The following is a 15,113-nucleotide window of genomic DNA, read 5'->3' on the forward strand; positions in this document are numbered from 1 at the left end:
CGCTACACATGCAATGCTGCCCGGATCGGCAGTGCAGCGCTACAGGTGTGTCCCTTCGCACGCGCTGCCCACGGGAAGCGCTTCTCATCAACACCACCGTTTCACACGCGCCTTCTCGTGGTCATCGAGTCTCTCTTCATGTCGGTCTACTTACGCCGCAGCACACCTGCTTACTTAATCAGCTCATGTTTACTACAATTCATATTGCTACCAAAGCCGCTCACCTCACTTCGTATGACATTGCTGTGTTGCTATCGCATTCATTGCTTCGCCCTTAGGGCGAAACTGTGACATTTTTTCTGTACAGATCACGTTTTTAACCTGTTTTATGACTAAGTATAAAAGTCATGAAGAATGTTTTTTGCAAATTTTGAACTTTGAAAGCACTTGACGTTCTTGACGCTTCCGTGAAAGCTTAGTAGCAGGCACTCGGTACGTTTATGTGTAAATAACAGGAACTATCACTCACACATTCTTAAATTGAAGATATCGTTCACTGGGTATATATAGGTTGTGTTCCCAACATGGGGGCATGATGCATTGGCAGCTCGTGCAATCGATTCCAGCTTACGCAGCCGCAAAGACACAGTCTTCTAGATTGGTTTCTCTTACGCATATTGAGCCGTCCGTGCGGTATGTATTTAGAAACTGCTTATTCACGAAATGTCAGTGTCCGCTAAAGCCCTGTAATACAGTTAAAGTTGGTTACTGCTGCAGAATGCGTTGTGTGGTTAGTAGTTGCGAATCCATAATTATTTTGTTTAGGGCCAAACAACGGACACAAGAAAGATGACAGGACAAGGCGCCTGTCATCGTTCTTGAGTCCAATGCTTTGCGCTAATCAAGGTAATTACGGTTACTACTGCTTTTTAGCAATGAGTATCTAGTGGCACAATTATATACTTGCTCTTTGAGCAGTTCAAAGTTTAGGAAATATTAATGTTCATTCACGTGAAGTAGCAGAAAAGGAGTTCATTTTTAGTCGTACATGAAGTAATTTTCTGAAAAAATGGCGAAATAACGCCATTTCTTTTGTTTGAGTGTAGTTCGGTCAAATTGTGTCCTCGGAAATTCTGGGCAAGTATTAAAATGTCACAGGCTTGCGAGGCACACCCAGCACAGTCACAGCGTAAGCGGAAGCTCCATAGGAGCTCAATTTTCGGCAGCACGTACTAGACGGTCTTTGGTGCGAAATTGCTTGCGTCGTTTTCACAAGAATGATCTGAACTATCCACCCGGCGTCGACGGCAAGCTACGGCTTGTGCTTCTCTCTGCGCAGCGGTCTGCTGAGCCCGACGTAGCTGGTTGTAGCCACAAGAGTAGCTCTACGATTCGCTTGTTCGGCAGCGGTTCCTGCCTCGCGAGGAGGTGCCATAAAGGTTACCGAAGAGTAAACACAAATATCGACACTATGCGGCGCACATGCTGCATTCTTTGCTCATGCCACGATACGATACTGTTGATGAAGATGACAATGCATCCCCGTTCAAACAGGGCGGTGACAAACAGTCACCTAGCCTGTTTGATTTAGTGAGGTATGCTATACATGTTTTTTTCATTCTACCACTTTCTTTGTACATCTCGTTAATTTTCTTTTTTCCTCCTCAAGACAATCCAATCATTTCTTGGCCAATCCCCCTTAGTGGGTAGGAGTCTGGCGATAGCTGCGACGGACACCGGCGACGGCGGACAACATCGCGAACCGAAACGGCTATTGGAATGAGCCATAACAGCTGACGCAGTAAAATACAGATCATTTTCAGTACGCTATAATCCCTCCTAATAGTGAACAATTTAAAAAAAAACTAGCGCAGCTTGCACTAGAGGCGCAATGCTAAAGAGACAGGGGAGCTGATGGGCACCAAGCTAGTCCTGGCTTTTGGGCTAGGCTGAGCACTGCCAAGTCATCCCCAGCATTTTCCGGAATTTATTCATTATTTATCGCTTAGCTATTGATGGTCTATCGATTGGCTATCGCAAGGTATTGGCCACGTATTTGGGCGGCGCTAAGCACTACCAAGTCATCCCTACAATTTACCGGAATTTATTGATTAGTTGATCGATTACGATTACCCATTGATTGGCTATTGATTGGCTAAAGCAAGGCATTGGCTATGTATGTAGGCTAGGCTAAGCACTACCAAGTCATCCCCAGCATTTTCCGGAATTTTCCGGATTAGCTATTGATTGGCTATCGATGACTGACTAAGCTTAAGTAGTCCCAAGCATGCTTAGCTAGACTTAGCAAAGCTCAGCTTCACTAGTTCACAGAGGTATGTGCCATTGTGCGTGGAGCCTTTCTGCACTACCGCCAGGATCGGACCACATTTTTTGTGGACGACAAACGGAACAACGGCCGGCTTAAATAGCTCCGCTGTTAGACATGCCACCGGCCAACGTTAAATAGTTATATCTGACAAAACGTCTGGTGCCTTTTGTTTCTTAACTTTACTGAACCTGGTGAAACTGTGTTCTTAGCACAGTAACACTACACATTGCGGCCGCAAAAAAGGAAAGAAAATTCTCTTTTAAGGACCTTCAGGTTGTAGCTGCGTAAAACGCTCATTGAAATAAAAAATAATAATGTTGATACTTATGTGAAGTGTTATTGTTCTGAGCAAGGCTTATCCATTTTCCGCACTTTTCTGTATTCCGATTGAAGAATTTTTTTTATTGAAAGGACACTGGCTGCTTGTGAAAGCAGCAAGTTAACGAGACCACCATTTTAGTCAAAACACCAAGCAGTATATTTTCTAGAATAAGCCGCGCAGATGAGTCATTTGGTTAAAAAGTGCTCGTTTCAACGTTAACATGTTACTTTAGGATACACTTTAGTAAGAAGAGGACAGATGCACTCACCCATAGTTTCCATTCCATGGTGCTGCATACCGGTCGCAGAGGGCGAGTGTTCACTTCCAGTTTCTAAATGTGTACATATATAAAGACCATTTCTTGTACATTTTGGGCATACAACCTGGTACGTTAAATACATAAGACACCACGGAAGGCAACAAATGCCGACAAAAGCGCTTGTATATTGAAGGAAACAAACAGGTGAGCTGCTGCTTTATTTTTGTCCTTTTCGCATTCAAGCGCATGTTTGCATAAACCTATTTTAGCTTGGAGGCACTGACAGCTACCACTTTTTTCCCCATCTAATTCCGAATACAATGTCTTTAATAATGTGCTACCTACTTTTCTGTGCGACAAGACGCAGAGCAATTCGGTAGGGATTCCTGTTAGTGAAGAGCCGGTGGTATTTATGCTCTCCATTATGCTCCTTGTGTCCGTGTCTGCGCGCCTGCCTTTCAATAACATGTATTTCTTCCTGCATGCAAGGTCAAACAGTTGTTCTCACACCGTCACTTCGTGCGAGTCACTGGTGCTCAAATAAAACCCCTTTTGATAACCCGAAGTAGCCTGGTGCAACAGGAGATGTCATGGGAACTTGGATGCAAAACATACTCGCCAACAAAATATCACTTGCCATCATTCACAAAGGCACTAATGTATGTAACACTACGTTTGCCCTGCTCCCAAGCGTTTTCTTGGCGTTACCAGCTGTGACACGGGCGTTTGCCTCATTTGCTTTTGCCAGCCCCCTTTCCAGTTGTTATTCCTGCTCCTCAGGTTTGGATTCAGTTATGTTGGCAGCTCTCTGGATAAAAAAAAAAAACTCCCTAGCTGTTGCTAGTACTGCTGCTTTGCAAAGGAACCATCTTTACCCACCATGTGTTAAATAATCGAGCTTTTTTTATGTAATCTTTTATCCATTGTTCCCATCAGAGTGCAGACAACAAACCAGACATTTATTAAAAGCTGCCAGGGCCCCATCATTTTATTTATTCTCTTAACTACGCAGCACAGCCTAAAGAGAAAAAATACATTGGAGGGCCACTTCAAAGCATAGAAGCCTCAAGGAAAACTTAGAACAGTGAATCCTTGCAGAACAACGGCGATAAGGACTACCACTGCGATAGCGATGGTAAAGGTAACGAGAGCAACAATGGCGACAGCACAATACTCAAGTTTCCCGAAAACAGCTGCTTATGAGCAGACTTCATGAACACGCAATCCAATTTTATGTGGAAAATGTGGGCGCAATAAACTTTTCCTTCCTGGCGACTTGTCGATGCGTTTTGCCAAGAACCAAGTCGAAATGTTTTGAGCAGGAATGATGACTATTTCAAACACAATAATGAGAGGTCTGACCACTTACATGAAAAAAGTTGTTCCAGCAAATAAATATCTGTTGCAGAAGTTCTGATTTTGAGTGAAAGACTTGAGTTTCGTTTTTATTTAATGGGGGATGATTTGCGGCATGGCATATGGAGAATAACAGAAAATCAAATAATTGCTTGTAACTCTGCGTCGAGCAGAAACTGCGTCTCCCAATTCTTTGTTCGTGACTGAATGAGTCACTTTCAAGTACATCTAGCTTCAGTCAAGCCTTTCTTAATATCCTAAGTGAGATAACCCATGTTCCAGGGCTCAGCCCAAGCAGGTGTTGAGCATCTGCCGTTGCCATAGGAGCCGAGAACTTGGGGCGCATTCCTCGGTCGACTTTTGTCGCGTCCCATACCCAGTTGAACGATGCTTTAAGGGCCAGTCCAGCCCGAAGCCTCGAAAAATACTTCCCGTTGAACGTCTTTTAATTCTCTTAAATACTGCGATCCCTGCGAATACATTTCTAAGGGTGTCCGGTTATTCTAACAACCTCAATAAGCAATGCAAAATCCTGTTTTTTCGTTCTAGCCTTAATAGAAATACTGCTATCCGAAGTTCTAGGTATGTTTCACCTGTTTTTCAAATATATGCACGTTTCAACGCAGAAGTTGGTCCAAGGCACTTTGGCCTGCAGTACAGCAGACAACATCCTTACTCTACCTGATTGTTGTCCTTTCCTCTGTCCTTAGCACACAGTCAGAACTACACGCTTCAATGAAGCGTTGATTCTTTCAACACCCGCATGAAATTCTGAATCCCTGTACTGTGGCGTTGCCATTTAAAAAAATTGTCATCGTATAATCAGCTAGAAAAAAAGCTATTCCTCATTGTGGGGCTACTACTCACATAATATCAAAACATATGGTAATTATGATGAAGGGATTGCTGTGCCAATTCAAATTACATGTACTAAAATTGGAACAGCACTCCCATATTGCAAAGAAATTTGTTTCGATGATCAGCGTTATCTGTTCGAATATTTAACCAATTTGACTTTCTTGCCCCGTGAGTGCTTATTCTGTTCTAGTTTTGAGTATATTTGTACTTAATGCCATGCTATTAACCGCGGCAATTGGCTCCCTCTTACGCATGTGGTACCAAAATTTCTTCGTACTTTTATTGGTGCGTCATGATTTCGAATACCAATATCGCCTATATGTGCGCATATCTTCTTACCTTGGAATCGAGGATTTAGCCTAATCTCGTCTGGTAGGGAGAGACATGATGAAAAAAGGAAACGCTGACCAAAAAAATATTTCATTGAAAAATTAAGAGAAGTTCTGACTCCCACACGGGAGCCTTGTTCACAACCTGAACTAGGATTGTCAACAAAGCTCCCGTGTGAAAGCCGAAACGCCGTCTAACCTTTGACTAAAAATTTCCCCTTTTCTTAGTCGGAATTCTCTTTTTCATCTTGGTACCTTCCATCTTTTTTAATTCTTTTGTAATTTTATCCACTAAAATTGCGCAAGCAAATTGTTTATTGCTTGTATTATCACATATTAAGATCATTAACTTATAGTTCACGTCATTCTTGTGCATATTTCTACCATAACGCTTGACAGGGTCTTGCAAGCTAATTGACATTGTGTGATCAATGAGTTCTGATAGTTATGTACAGAAAATTTGAATTGTTTTCTACGGTAATTGTTATTGGTGCTCAACCTAATTAGAAAAAAGAAGTTCGAGCTTAATCTTTAATGACATTCAATAGCATGAATGCCTCGTGGTCCATTTGGTAGCAAGACATGGACAGCGAATTGAATCGTTAAGTGCTGTTCCTTTTTTTTAACGTGCAAGATGTTTCTGCTTTTGTAGGCAGGCGCCGGCTACTGCTGTTCTATTAGTTTGTAAGTGTGCATAACATTATAGAAAATATTACATAGATGGCAGAATGAATAGCATGACATCAGTTCTAAACCTGTACAAAAATGTGTTCCCGATTAAAAATTATTACGAACGCCTCAGTCTAATTTGCATTCTCTTGAGCTTGACATGTCTCTATCATTTCGGACAACTTTAAATTATTATAGTACAAGAATATAGCCAATGTAATTTTTAAAGGCCGGGTAAAGCGTTTCACACCGCTGTGTGGTTCTATCAGGCCCGCATTTGGGATAAATGCCCATGTAACTAATATTCAGACTGTCTTAAGCAAATCCTTCCAATGTCAGCGTCGCTTTAAAGTTTATACAAAGACTAGAATGAATGCACTAGATATACACATTTATTTATTTATTTATTTTATTTAGTTATACACATACTGCAACCATATTTTTGGGCGATAGCAGGAGTTGGAACTGTAACTTATAAACTATGGAAACATAGGCAATCAATTTTAAGCATTTACCATAGACAAGCGTCTGTGTCAGTGAAAAACTGCGACAGTAATTCCGGTAGATAAAAGAAATATACTTTCGTTGCACAGATTCGAATTAACTGCTTTCGCACTGCTTGTATGAGTACCAAACCACTGAGGCGTGTTCTAGAATGGGGCGAATTAATGTTTCATATAAAGGCAGTGACATTGCTTGACATATGCACTGACATATAAAGGCAGGTGGAAATTAAAATCAGCTAGCGCAAGACAGCGGTAATTGTAGATCGCCGGGCCCTGCAGTGGACATAAAAATAGGCTGAGAATGATGATGATGATGATGATGATGATGATGATGATGATGATGATGATAAAAGCAGTTTAGTATCGCGTGGGGGATTTGTTAAAGTGCGGCGCAAATAACCTTGTTTGTTTAGGAGCGGTATAGTTTTTATTGCGCCATCAATATAAAACAAAAGTACGAGAAAATATATCGTAGTACGCGACCTGGATTAAAAAAAACAGCTAAAACAACAAGAATCAAAAGCAATTTTTCAGATCTCAAAAATACACCACAGCTGGCTTCGATTTAGCACCGAAGGTGGTAACTGCACTCGCCCACATGTCCTGAAGTAGTTTGGTGTTGTGCCGGCATGTTCGTTGCGTGATTATTTCTGCCACCTAAAAATATACATCTAGTCAATCTGTTGTATTTTCAACACTTCTGGAATTGCAGCACTTCTGATATATTGTTCTCTCATTGGTCAACAATAGTAAATACTCGCAATACCACAGTAGTAAATCTTGGGTTAGCTATTACTACAAAATCAGTTCGAGTTTCGTTGTGTGTGTGTGGCATTATTCAATGTCAATAGAAGTTCTTAAAATTCTGCTGTTAGATAGCAGGTTTCTTTGGAGACATATTTAAAAAGCTGCTAGCGCTACGCAACATTTTGCGGCAAGAACTCATCACAAGAGGAAATAGTGTCAATTATCGTGCTCATACATCCACTCGTTGGTTTAGATTTGTGCGAAAAAAGAAAGAAGTGTGCACCACAGCTCCGATTTTCCTGCAACTGGTTCCGACTTCTGTTCAAATCAAATCAAATCAAAATTTATTCCAACATACAACAGATGTGGAGGACCGTGGACGAAAAGCCAGCAAGGCTTGACGTGGTCGATTACGGCACCCGGATTTACGGCACCAGGATTGTCCTTAGAGTGAAAACATGGATGAGCAAGCTTTCTCTGTCGCAATGTTACTTCAGCAGCCCCTGTTATATCTATCCGTAATCCACATGGCACTCCAGTACCAACATAAATAAGATTTCTTCAAAAATGGCGCAGGTATGTTTTATACGTTATAGTAAACGAGGGGCGGATACAGAGGGGTCTCAGGGAAGGCGGGATCCTGGCCCAATTTATTCTGCAAGGAACTCGCGGAAGAGGGCTGACTGCAAGCTTGCATGCCGAATTCCATCAGCGCTGCAGTTGCATGGCCCGGTTTGGTGGGTCGCAGGTCCCCAGGGTCCCCCTTGTGGGGCCATAAGAGCTAAAAAGTCACGTGTCGTTTCCAACGATGTGGTAATAATGGATGAGTCCACCTAGATGTTTGAAATATTTCTTGGACTTCACTCCTATTACTGTATCTGCATGAGAATAATAAAATGCTACTTAAAAGGGAGACAACCATACACACTGAAATGTAGCATCAGCATACCTGCAATCTACCGGTTAATATTATACATTCAGTAAGTCTTTAGATCCTTAACACAGGAAATAATTCAGGACGTAACGTAGTTGCAGAAATGACTACAATTTAGGACATGCGTCGGCAGTTACGGTCGATCCTTATAAGTCATGGTATCAAAAGCCTCGTGTCAGTTTGCAACTAAGTTGTCTAACCTAGAGCAGGAATAAAAAAGTCATGTATTTATTTACCGACGAGGTCTACTCCGAAAGATTCTTGCAGTATGCTTTAGAATAGTCCCTTCACAAACTTTCAGAGTCATCAATGAGCTCACTTTTAATATGCACCCCCTTAGACGAAACAAACTAGTTCCACCTGTTTTCCTATTGTTAGAAACACCCTTCGAACTACTCTTCTGTTAATCGCTGCTGCTGCGATGTCGTTTCGTTTTTCATTGTCGTGAGGTTGCTAGAAATGCTGCCTGCATAGAAGTAGTGTTTGAACTTGTAAAAATAGAAGAAAAAGAGAAAACGTCGCAATGAGGGAGGGGCGGTAAATACGAAAAGTAGAAAGGGTGTTTAAGCACAGTGCTGTAATTGCGTGGCTAAACCTCACGCGCTAACAATGCATTGTAGGCAAGAGCGTGAATCCAGCGACCTTCTTTCGACAAATCTGGTCGGAGGCTACGCGCCCAACCTTTCAGGCAGTTCAGGCCAGCCAGGCAGCCAGCGGCATTGGCAGTTGGACTTTTATGTAAAAAGTTGTGGCACACAAATCTGGGGCATTAAAAAGAAGTCGTTCAAGATGGTTTCGATTTTAAATTTCTTGCTTTATTCCTGCGCGCGTTTTGGTCCTTGGCGCATCTTTATTTTTCCGCTCCGTGTTCCGCGACATCAGCTCAATGTCTCATTCATAAATTCAAGTTTCATAACCGCCGACGGCCCTTTGAAACCTTACATTGCTGTCGTATAATGTTTTCCAATTGCAACATTCTTTTCATCGCAGTTTTGCTCAGGTGTCAGCAGTTACGGCACCATCTAGACGCAAAACTCTTTTATTTCGAAATGTTTAGTGAACATGCACTGAACGGACTTTTCTCAAACCAAGTGCATCTGATATCATTGCAGCAGTCGTTCGGTGGTCATTGCACACAAGAGAACACAGAGATCGCTGTGTCCAACTTTGCGTGAGGTTGATGGGCGTGCCGATCTTGCCTTGACCGTGGGGTCTCGCAGCCTACCCGAAAACGCTGCACCCACTTGAACTGCTTGAACCACTGGAATTGCACCCACTTGTTCCATCTTGTTCAAGTGCAGCTCACCCATTAGCCCGGTCTCATACTCACTTACCGAGAGTTGTTTTTTATTTATGCAACCTTAGCGCAGGCATTTTCCAACGTTTCAAGAAATATTGCAGGATTCTTGCCAAAGTTCACAAGAAATAAACATTGAACAATAATTTCGTCTGTTCGTCGATCTTTATTTTGACCAAGACTAAATATCCGTGCTAGAAAAAGTGCTTGAATAAAATTCTGCATTCTCATGCAGCAGGCTCGCTTGTACTATTATAGAGGGTCATGCGGATTCTTTCGAGTACAGTGAACGAGATAGCGGCGCCGCATCGCCCTCATACATATTTTTTCTTACTCCCTGTATGAGCTTTTCTCGCCGTCCTCTTTTATTTTTCTTTATTTATTTGTAAAATTGTTGCGGACCATGTACATGTCCAAGCAGGGTAAATAAGAACAACAATCATACACACACGAAGAATAAAGTAATACATGATAATATAGTAACAGAATCAAACGACAATAAAGCACACATGGTGGTCAAACACGGCATTCAAAAACACAACTAACTCAACAATCATATAACAATCAAACACGCATCTTGAATCAGCATTGAGTCAAATGAGAAATAAAATAATTCACCTTAATAAGTAACAAAATTATTTGGGTAGTACAAATAGTTCCAGTAGTCAAGAGTTCGCGGAAGGAATAAATACTTGACAACAGTTCTCTATGTGCAAAATGTGAGGTCAAAGAGAAGGGTTGATGGCGCCGCTTGCATCTTGTTGTTAAAGGTTTAAGGTATATTGAACGTTGTACATTTGAATTATTCCTAACAATTGTATAAGCGAAATTGAGGCGCAATTTCTTCCACCGTAAAGCGAGCGATTGCATGCCCTTTGTTACCGTGAGTTCCGACGATGAATCGTATTGCCAATATTTTGAATAAATAAATTTGCTTATCGCCTTCACGGATGTATTTTACCACCATTGCCAAGAAGCGAAATGAACATGATAACTAAGTCACGAATGCAGTTTATAAAGTAGCTACAACAGCAATTTGTGTTACAATATACATAGCACTAGAATTTACAGTTTTCCTGCGCTATAGGAAGGCTTGTCTAGCGGTGGTTGTTGCAGGCATAAATTCGTAGAAAGAAATCGCATCTAAGCGCAGGTGGTGAGCTGTACTAACCCGGTTTCCTCGCAGGCTTCTTCGAGACTCGTCCCCTCCCATGTGTTGGTCTGTTTCGACCTGCTATAAATATATAAAGACACATCTGTTTCACGCTTCGCTCCTGAAATTTCGAAATTTGTAGCGCCGTTAAATGTGTACAAAAGCACTCTGAATAGTCATTGTGGCACAGCGTACGTAGGTGTAGCTTGATGCTACTGCAGCTGTCTCCGAGCTTCACGGCTCGTAATCTTTAACAAACTTTCCAGCTTTGAATACGATGCTGTACATTCTGGAGTCAACTAGCACGTACAAGTGCCATATACCCTGGGACACAATTTAATTATGTGATTAAGTTCTGTATGTGCAAAAAGCATGCGGAGGCTTTTGCGATACCCTTGAAATTCCCAGAAATGCCAGAACTCCCAGAATTCCTCCTGCAGCCAATGTAACAATCTTTTTTTTTCTACCAATGAACTATCAACCTCCTATTATAAGCTTTCATATAATTTTTTAAATGTCATAACCTTACTCCAACAGATGACGATGTCTGAGCTAGGAAACAGAACTGACTTTTTGAACTAAACTGCAGGACAAAAGAACACACAAGACGATGCGCTGACTACCAACTCAAGTCTTTATTTCGTAAAAGGCGTTATTTCTTCTCTTTTACTTTCCGACCCCTTCTAAGGTTTAGAAGGTACCTTGCATAAAACAAACCTTTTAGTTGGTAGACAGTACACTGTGTAGCGTCCTCTTCGTTTTGTTCTATTTTAGCACTGTTCTCTTCTAAATCATGCTGCCAACTTGCTCACGTAGTCGCGTTTTTGTAGAAATAGGACATTACGTTTTCTCATGTGGCCTTCTATGGCTTTCCATTCTCTTGTTAGGGAATAAAATTCAGTGGCGATTCAGCGGTATATACGACAGACATGTGTTAGTATTACGTCGAACCATTTTAATGTCCTGGATTCATGATTTAAAACTGCATTCACCACGTTGGAATGTGTTGGGCAGGAGCTCGCTCAACAGACGTCGTACCGCTTCGAGCAGCGAAGTGCCATTGATGGTGGTACGGAGCAGACAACCGTCAGTGGTCATCCACATATATACGTGCACGCTCTTCTATGCTCTCCCATGTCTCCTCTGCTCTGTACCACGTGAGGGGCTTCCCGACTTCACACACGCATTTTTTTCCACTTTGACACTCCTATTGCTAACCCATTGAAACGAAGACATCGTCTCCTTAGGCTGGGGAGAGCGCATTTCACTTTTTTGTGGGATGGGAGCCACCACCTGTCTCTAGTGTAAAGAATACGGTGGCCTTTACAATGCGAAACTGAATGCAGACGTTAGCAAAGCGATGGTCTCGGGTGGTTTAGCCTGTATGCAACTCGGGAGGCTTTTCAATGGGTAGACAGATCGAAGGTTCTGGGCATCTCATCATTTTTCAAGCATCAACCATGTACTCCTTAGAGATATTTGATCGATTTGGAGTTGATTCAACAGTTTAGGAACAATCGCGTTTTTGTCCAATTTTTGTTATTGCTATTGCAATTATACTAATGGCCGTTAATATGCTGTCTTGATATCGATGCGCATGCGCGGACCGTGCGTGGGAGGGGAGGTCTGCAGATGTGCCGTGCGTTTCGATTTGAAATCGACGAAGCTGAGTGGCCCCACGATCAAGTCTGAAGAAAACCAGTAACAGCGCTGAAAAACGGGACGTGACTGAGACAGACGAAGTGCCTAACCTAGCCAAATCTAACCTAACGAAGCAGCGCTTCGTCTATCTCAGTCACGTACCGTTGTTCAGCAGATGTTACTCGTTTTCTTCAAACATGCAACAACCAGCCCAAGTTAGCACGTCACCCACAATCAAGCTCCGCTTGACCGGCTCTACCATGGCAAGGGCAGTATTCTGGCTTCCGCTGCTGGTATGAACGTTGTGAGCACCCACATTAGCGTTCCCCTGTGAGCAGACGTGCGCATACCATACACGGCGCATGCTTTGGTCGTATCGGAATAGGCACTGAACGTCAAGCTAAACTATACAATTATTTCTTTGCATGCTGACAAACGCGAACCGTTTTCCTTCGATCTGATCCGGTCTACTATCAGGGTGCGACGCTTGAAACGCCGCTGGCACCGCTCCTCATTACCGACAGCGTTGAGATGTTTTCAGAGCAGCGCTACGCCTTCGTATTGCTTTCAATGCATCACATTCGGGCAGAATTGCCGAATTATTTCGAGAATCCTTCATGACTATTTCTTCGCCTGTAAAAAGCAAACATTTCCGGTAAGCATCGGATGCTTGTCATACTCACTATAGCGCCTAAGTGACGCGGTCATGTGAAGACATACGATAGTGGTGAGCTTACGTTCAACTAAATGTTCAAAAGCATTCGATTCAAAGCTATCCTACGTCGTTTTCTGTGTGTGTCCGCGTCGCTTAAGCGCTATGGTTCTAGGATCAGTATCAGATCAACTATAGCCCAAAAATCTGTACTTCTCAACTAGTATTAATGTGCATTTCGGAACGTTCCTGTACTGTCTGCACCTTCTCAATCTAGTTAGCGTTATTGGTGATTTTCTATTGACTGCCATGATTCATCTTCTTTGGCTGGATATATATTGTAACGAGCTATAATTACTACTCACCTGAAACTTGTGCCCCTGGCTTTCTGACGGGACGTCTAGGTCCCCCTAAAGATACACAGAAACGCACGTGTAAGGCCATCGTCAACATTCTCAATGTCGGTATTGGCACATGTCAATGCCCACAGTCGTTCTCTCAATTACTGTTTTAGCAAAAGTAAGCAACAGTGGTTGAACAAGAAATGTCAGTGGAATTAATGTTTCGACAAGGAGGGTAGGCAAGTATGCGAAGATAAATGTGCTTTTGAAGACGTTGGCCCCGGCGACATTCTTTGTTCCACCATGGTTTGCCTCCTAAAGCATCGACATTCCTGTGAACTTATGTGATAGATGTAGAGCACTGCATGGGCCGAATTTATGGCCCGTTTTTACGTAGAGCGGCCCGCCCGAGCCCGACCAAAAGTTTTACGGCGAGACCCAGGCCCGGCCCGGCCCTTTTCTGAGTACGTCACGCTTTGTATGCTTGTATGCCATGCGCATGTTTGTTGTCTTAGTTTTCTGACACACGATGGTGAAATAACTACGCTCACTGGTAGCATTCCAGGTTTTCAATAGAGGAGCGAACTGTGAAAGACGAATGGCGGCCACCCTTCGATGGGGGCGAAATGCGAAAACACCCGTGTACTTAGATTTAGGTGCACGTTAAAGAACCTCAAGTGGTCGAAATTTTCCAGAGTCCTTCACTACGGCGTGCCTCATTAACAGATCGTGGTTTTGGCACGTAAACCTCCGTAATTTAATGTGAAAAACGATACTTTCTTTTATTGCGATTAGTATTCTTTGGCAACTTCACCCTGGTTGCGGTTGCGGTTGCTAACCCTTTGAGCACCAACTTAGCTCAATGAATATTCAATTATGGAATGAGTAGAGCATCGCGCTGCGGCACTGAGGGAACAAGGTTCCGAACCAACGGTTCTATGAAGAGCGGCGCATAACTGCAGTGCCACATACCCATTGAGCCAAGTTTGCGTCAAAGAGGTTAACTAAAGAGTGGCCCATATCCGGTGACATAACTTGGTACGATGGTTGGAATGGAACCTTGCAATTCCCTCTGCACAGCAGCCCTATGATCTACCCATTGGACCATGGAGGAGGAGCAGGAAAAAAACCTTTAAATAAGGCCAGCACTAAGGCCCACTAAAGCAGAGCGCTTGCTCTGCTAAGGCCCGCTGATGATCCGCCGAGTCCGAATGAAGGGGGAGGGTAATACCCGTGCCACACGGGCAAAGTAAAGTGCACTTTGAGCGAGTGCACTTCGCGGCTAGTGTCATTCGCAGGCTGCCGCACGGGAACACTCAGTGACACTCGCTGCAGAGAGCACTCGCAGGCGAGTGTGTTCTGCGAGCTCACTTCGCGGCGGCGAAGTGTGTAGCCTCGTTAGCAATGCTTAGAAGATACAGAAAGTGATATTCAATGAAGAGTCAGGAGTAATCTTTTATAACATTGTTTGAAATTGCTAACGTTACAAGATAAGAAAATGTGCCACACCGTAAACAAACAACAACAGCAAGAACTACTCTCGCTCTCGGGCTGTTCACAACCACGCCGGGCAATGGCTGCACAGTTGTTTGGCGGATCGAGTTGTTTTGACTGTTGCTGGTCAAGTTGCCGTCGTTGCCGGCGCTTGTAAAGGTGGATTGTAAATGTTGTTTCTAACAGTAATAAACTGTTTTCGTGCACACATTTTTATATTAATAAATAAGTGCTTTCCCGTCTGACTCCCGGTCGCCATGGCCATCAATATGAAAGAACACTTTTC

General features: G+C 42.9%; 2 protein-coding genes across 4 annotated transcripts in view; one reads left to right on the forward strand and one right to left on the reverse strand.

Annotated features, from left to right (window-relative positions):
• LOC119459443 (uncharacterized) overlaps positions 1–15,113 on the forward strand; it is a 307,019-nt gene that overhangs the window by 213,565 nt on the left and 78,341 nt on the right. The gene's annotated exons all lie outside the window — the stretch shown is intronic.
• Positions 1–15,113, reverse strand: part of LOC119457753 (translation initiation factor IF-2-like) — a 46,823-nt gene that overhangs the window by 21,895 nt on the left and 9,815 nt on the right. The window contains exons 4-6 of the mRNA XM_049670364.1: positions 13,358–13,402; positions 10,718–10,780; positions 2,860–2,922 (exon numbers count right to left, since the gene is read on the reverse strand). Of these exons, the coding sequence (XP_049526321.1) occupies positions 2,860–2,922; positions 10,718–10,780; positions 13,358–13,402 (171 nt within the window). The remainder of the gene's footprint in view (positions 1–2,859; positions 2,923–10,717; positions 10,781–13,357; positions 13,403–15,113) is intronic.

This window comes from Dermacentor silvarum, chromosome 7 (genome assembly GCF_013339745.2).
Source record: "Dermacentor silvarum isolate Dsil-2018 chromosome 7, BIME_Dsil_1.4, whole genome shotgun sequence".
Classification (NCBI taxonomy): domain Eukaryota; kingdom Metazoa; phylum Arthropoda; class Arachnida; order Ixodida; family Ixodidae; genus Dermacentor; species Dermacentor silvarum.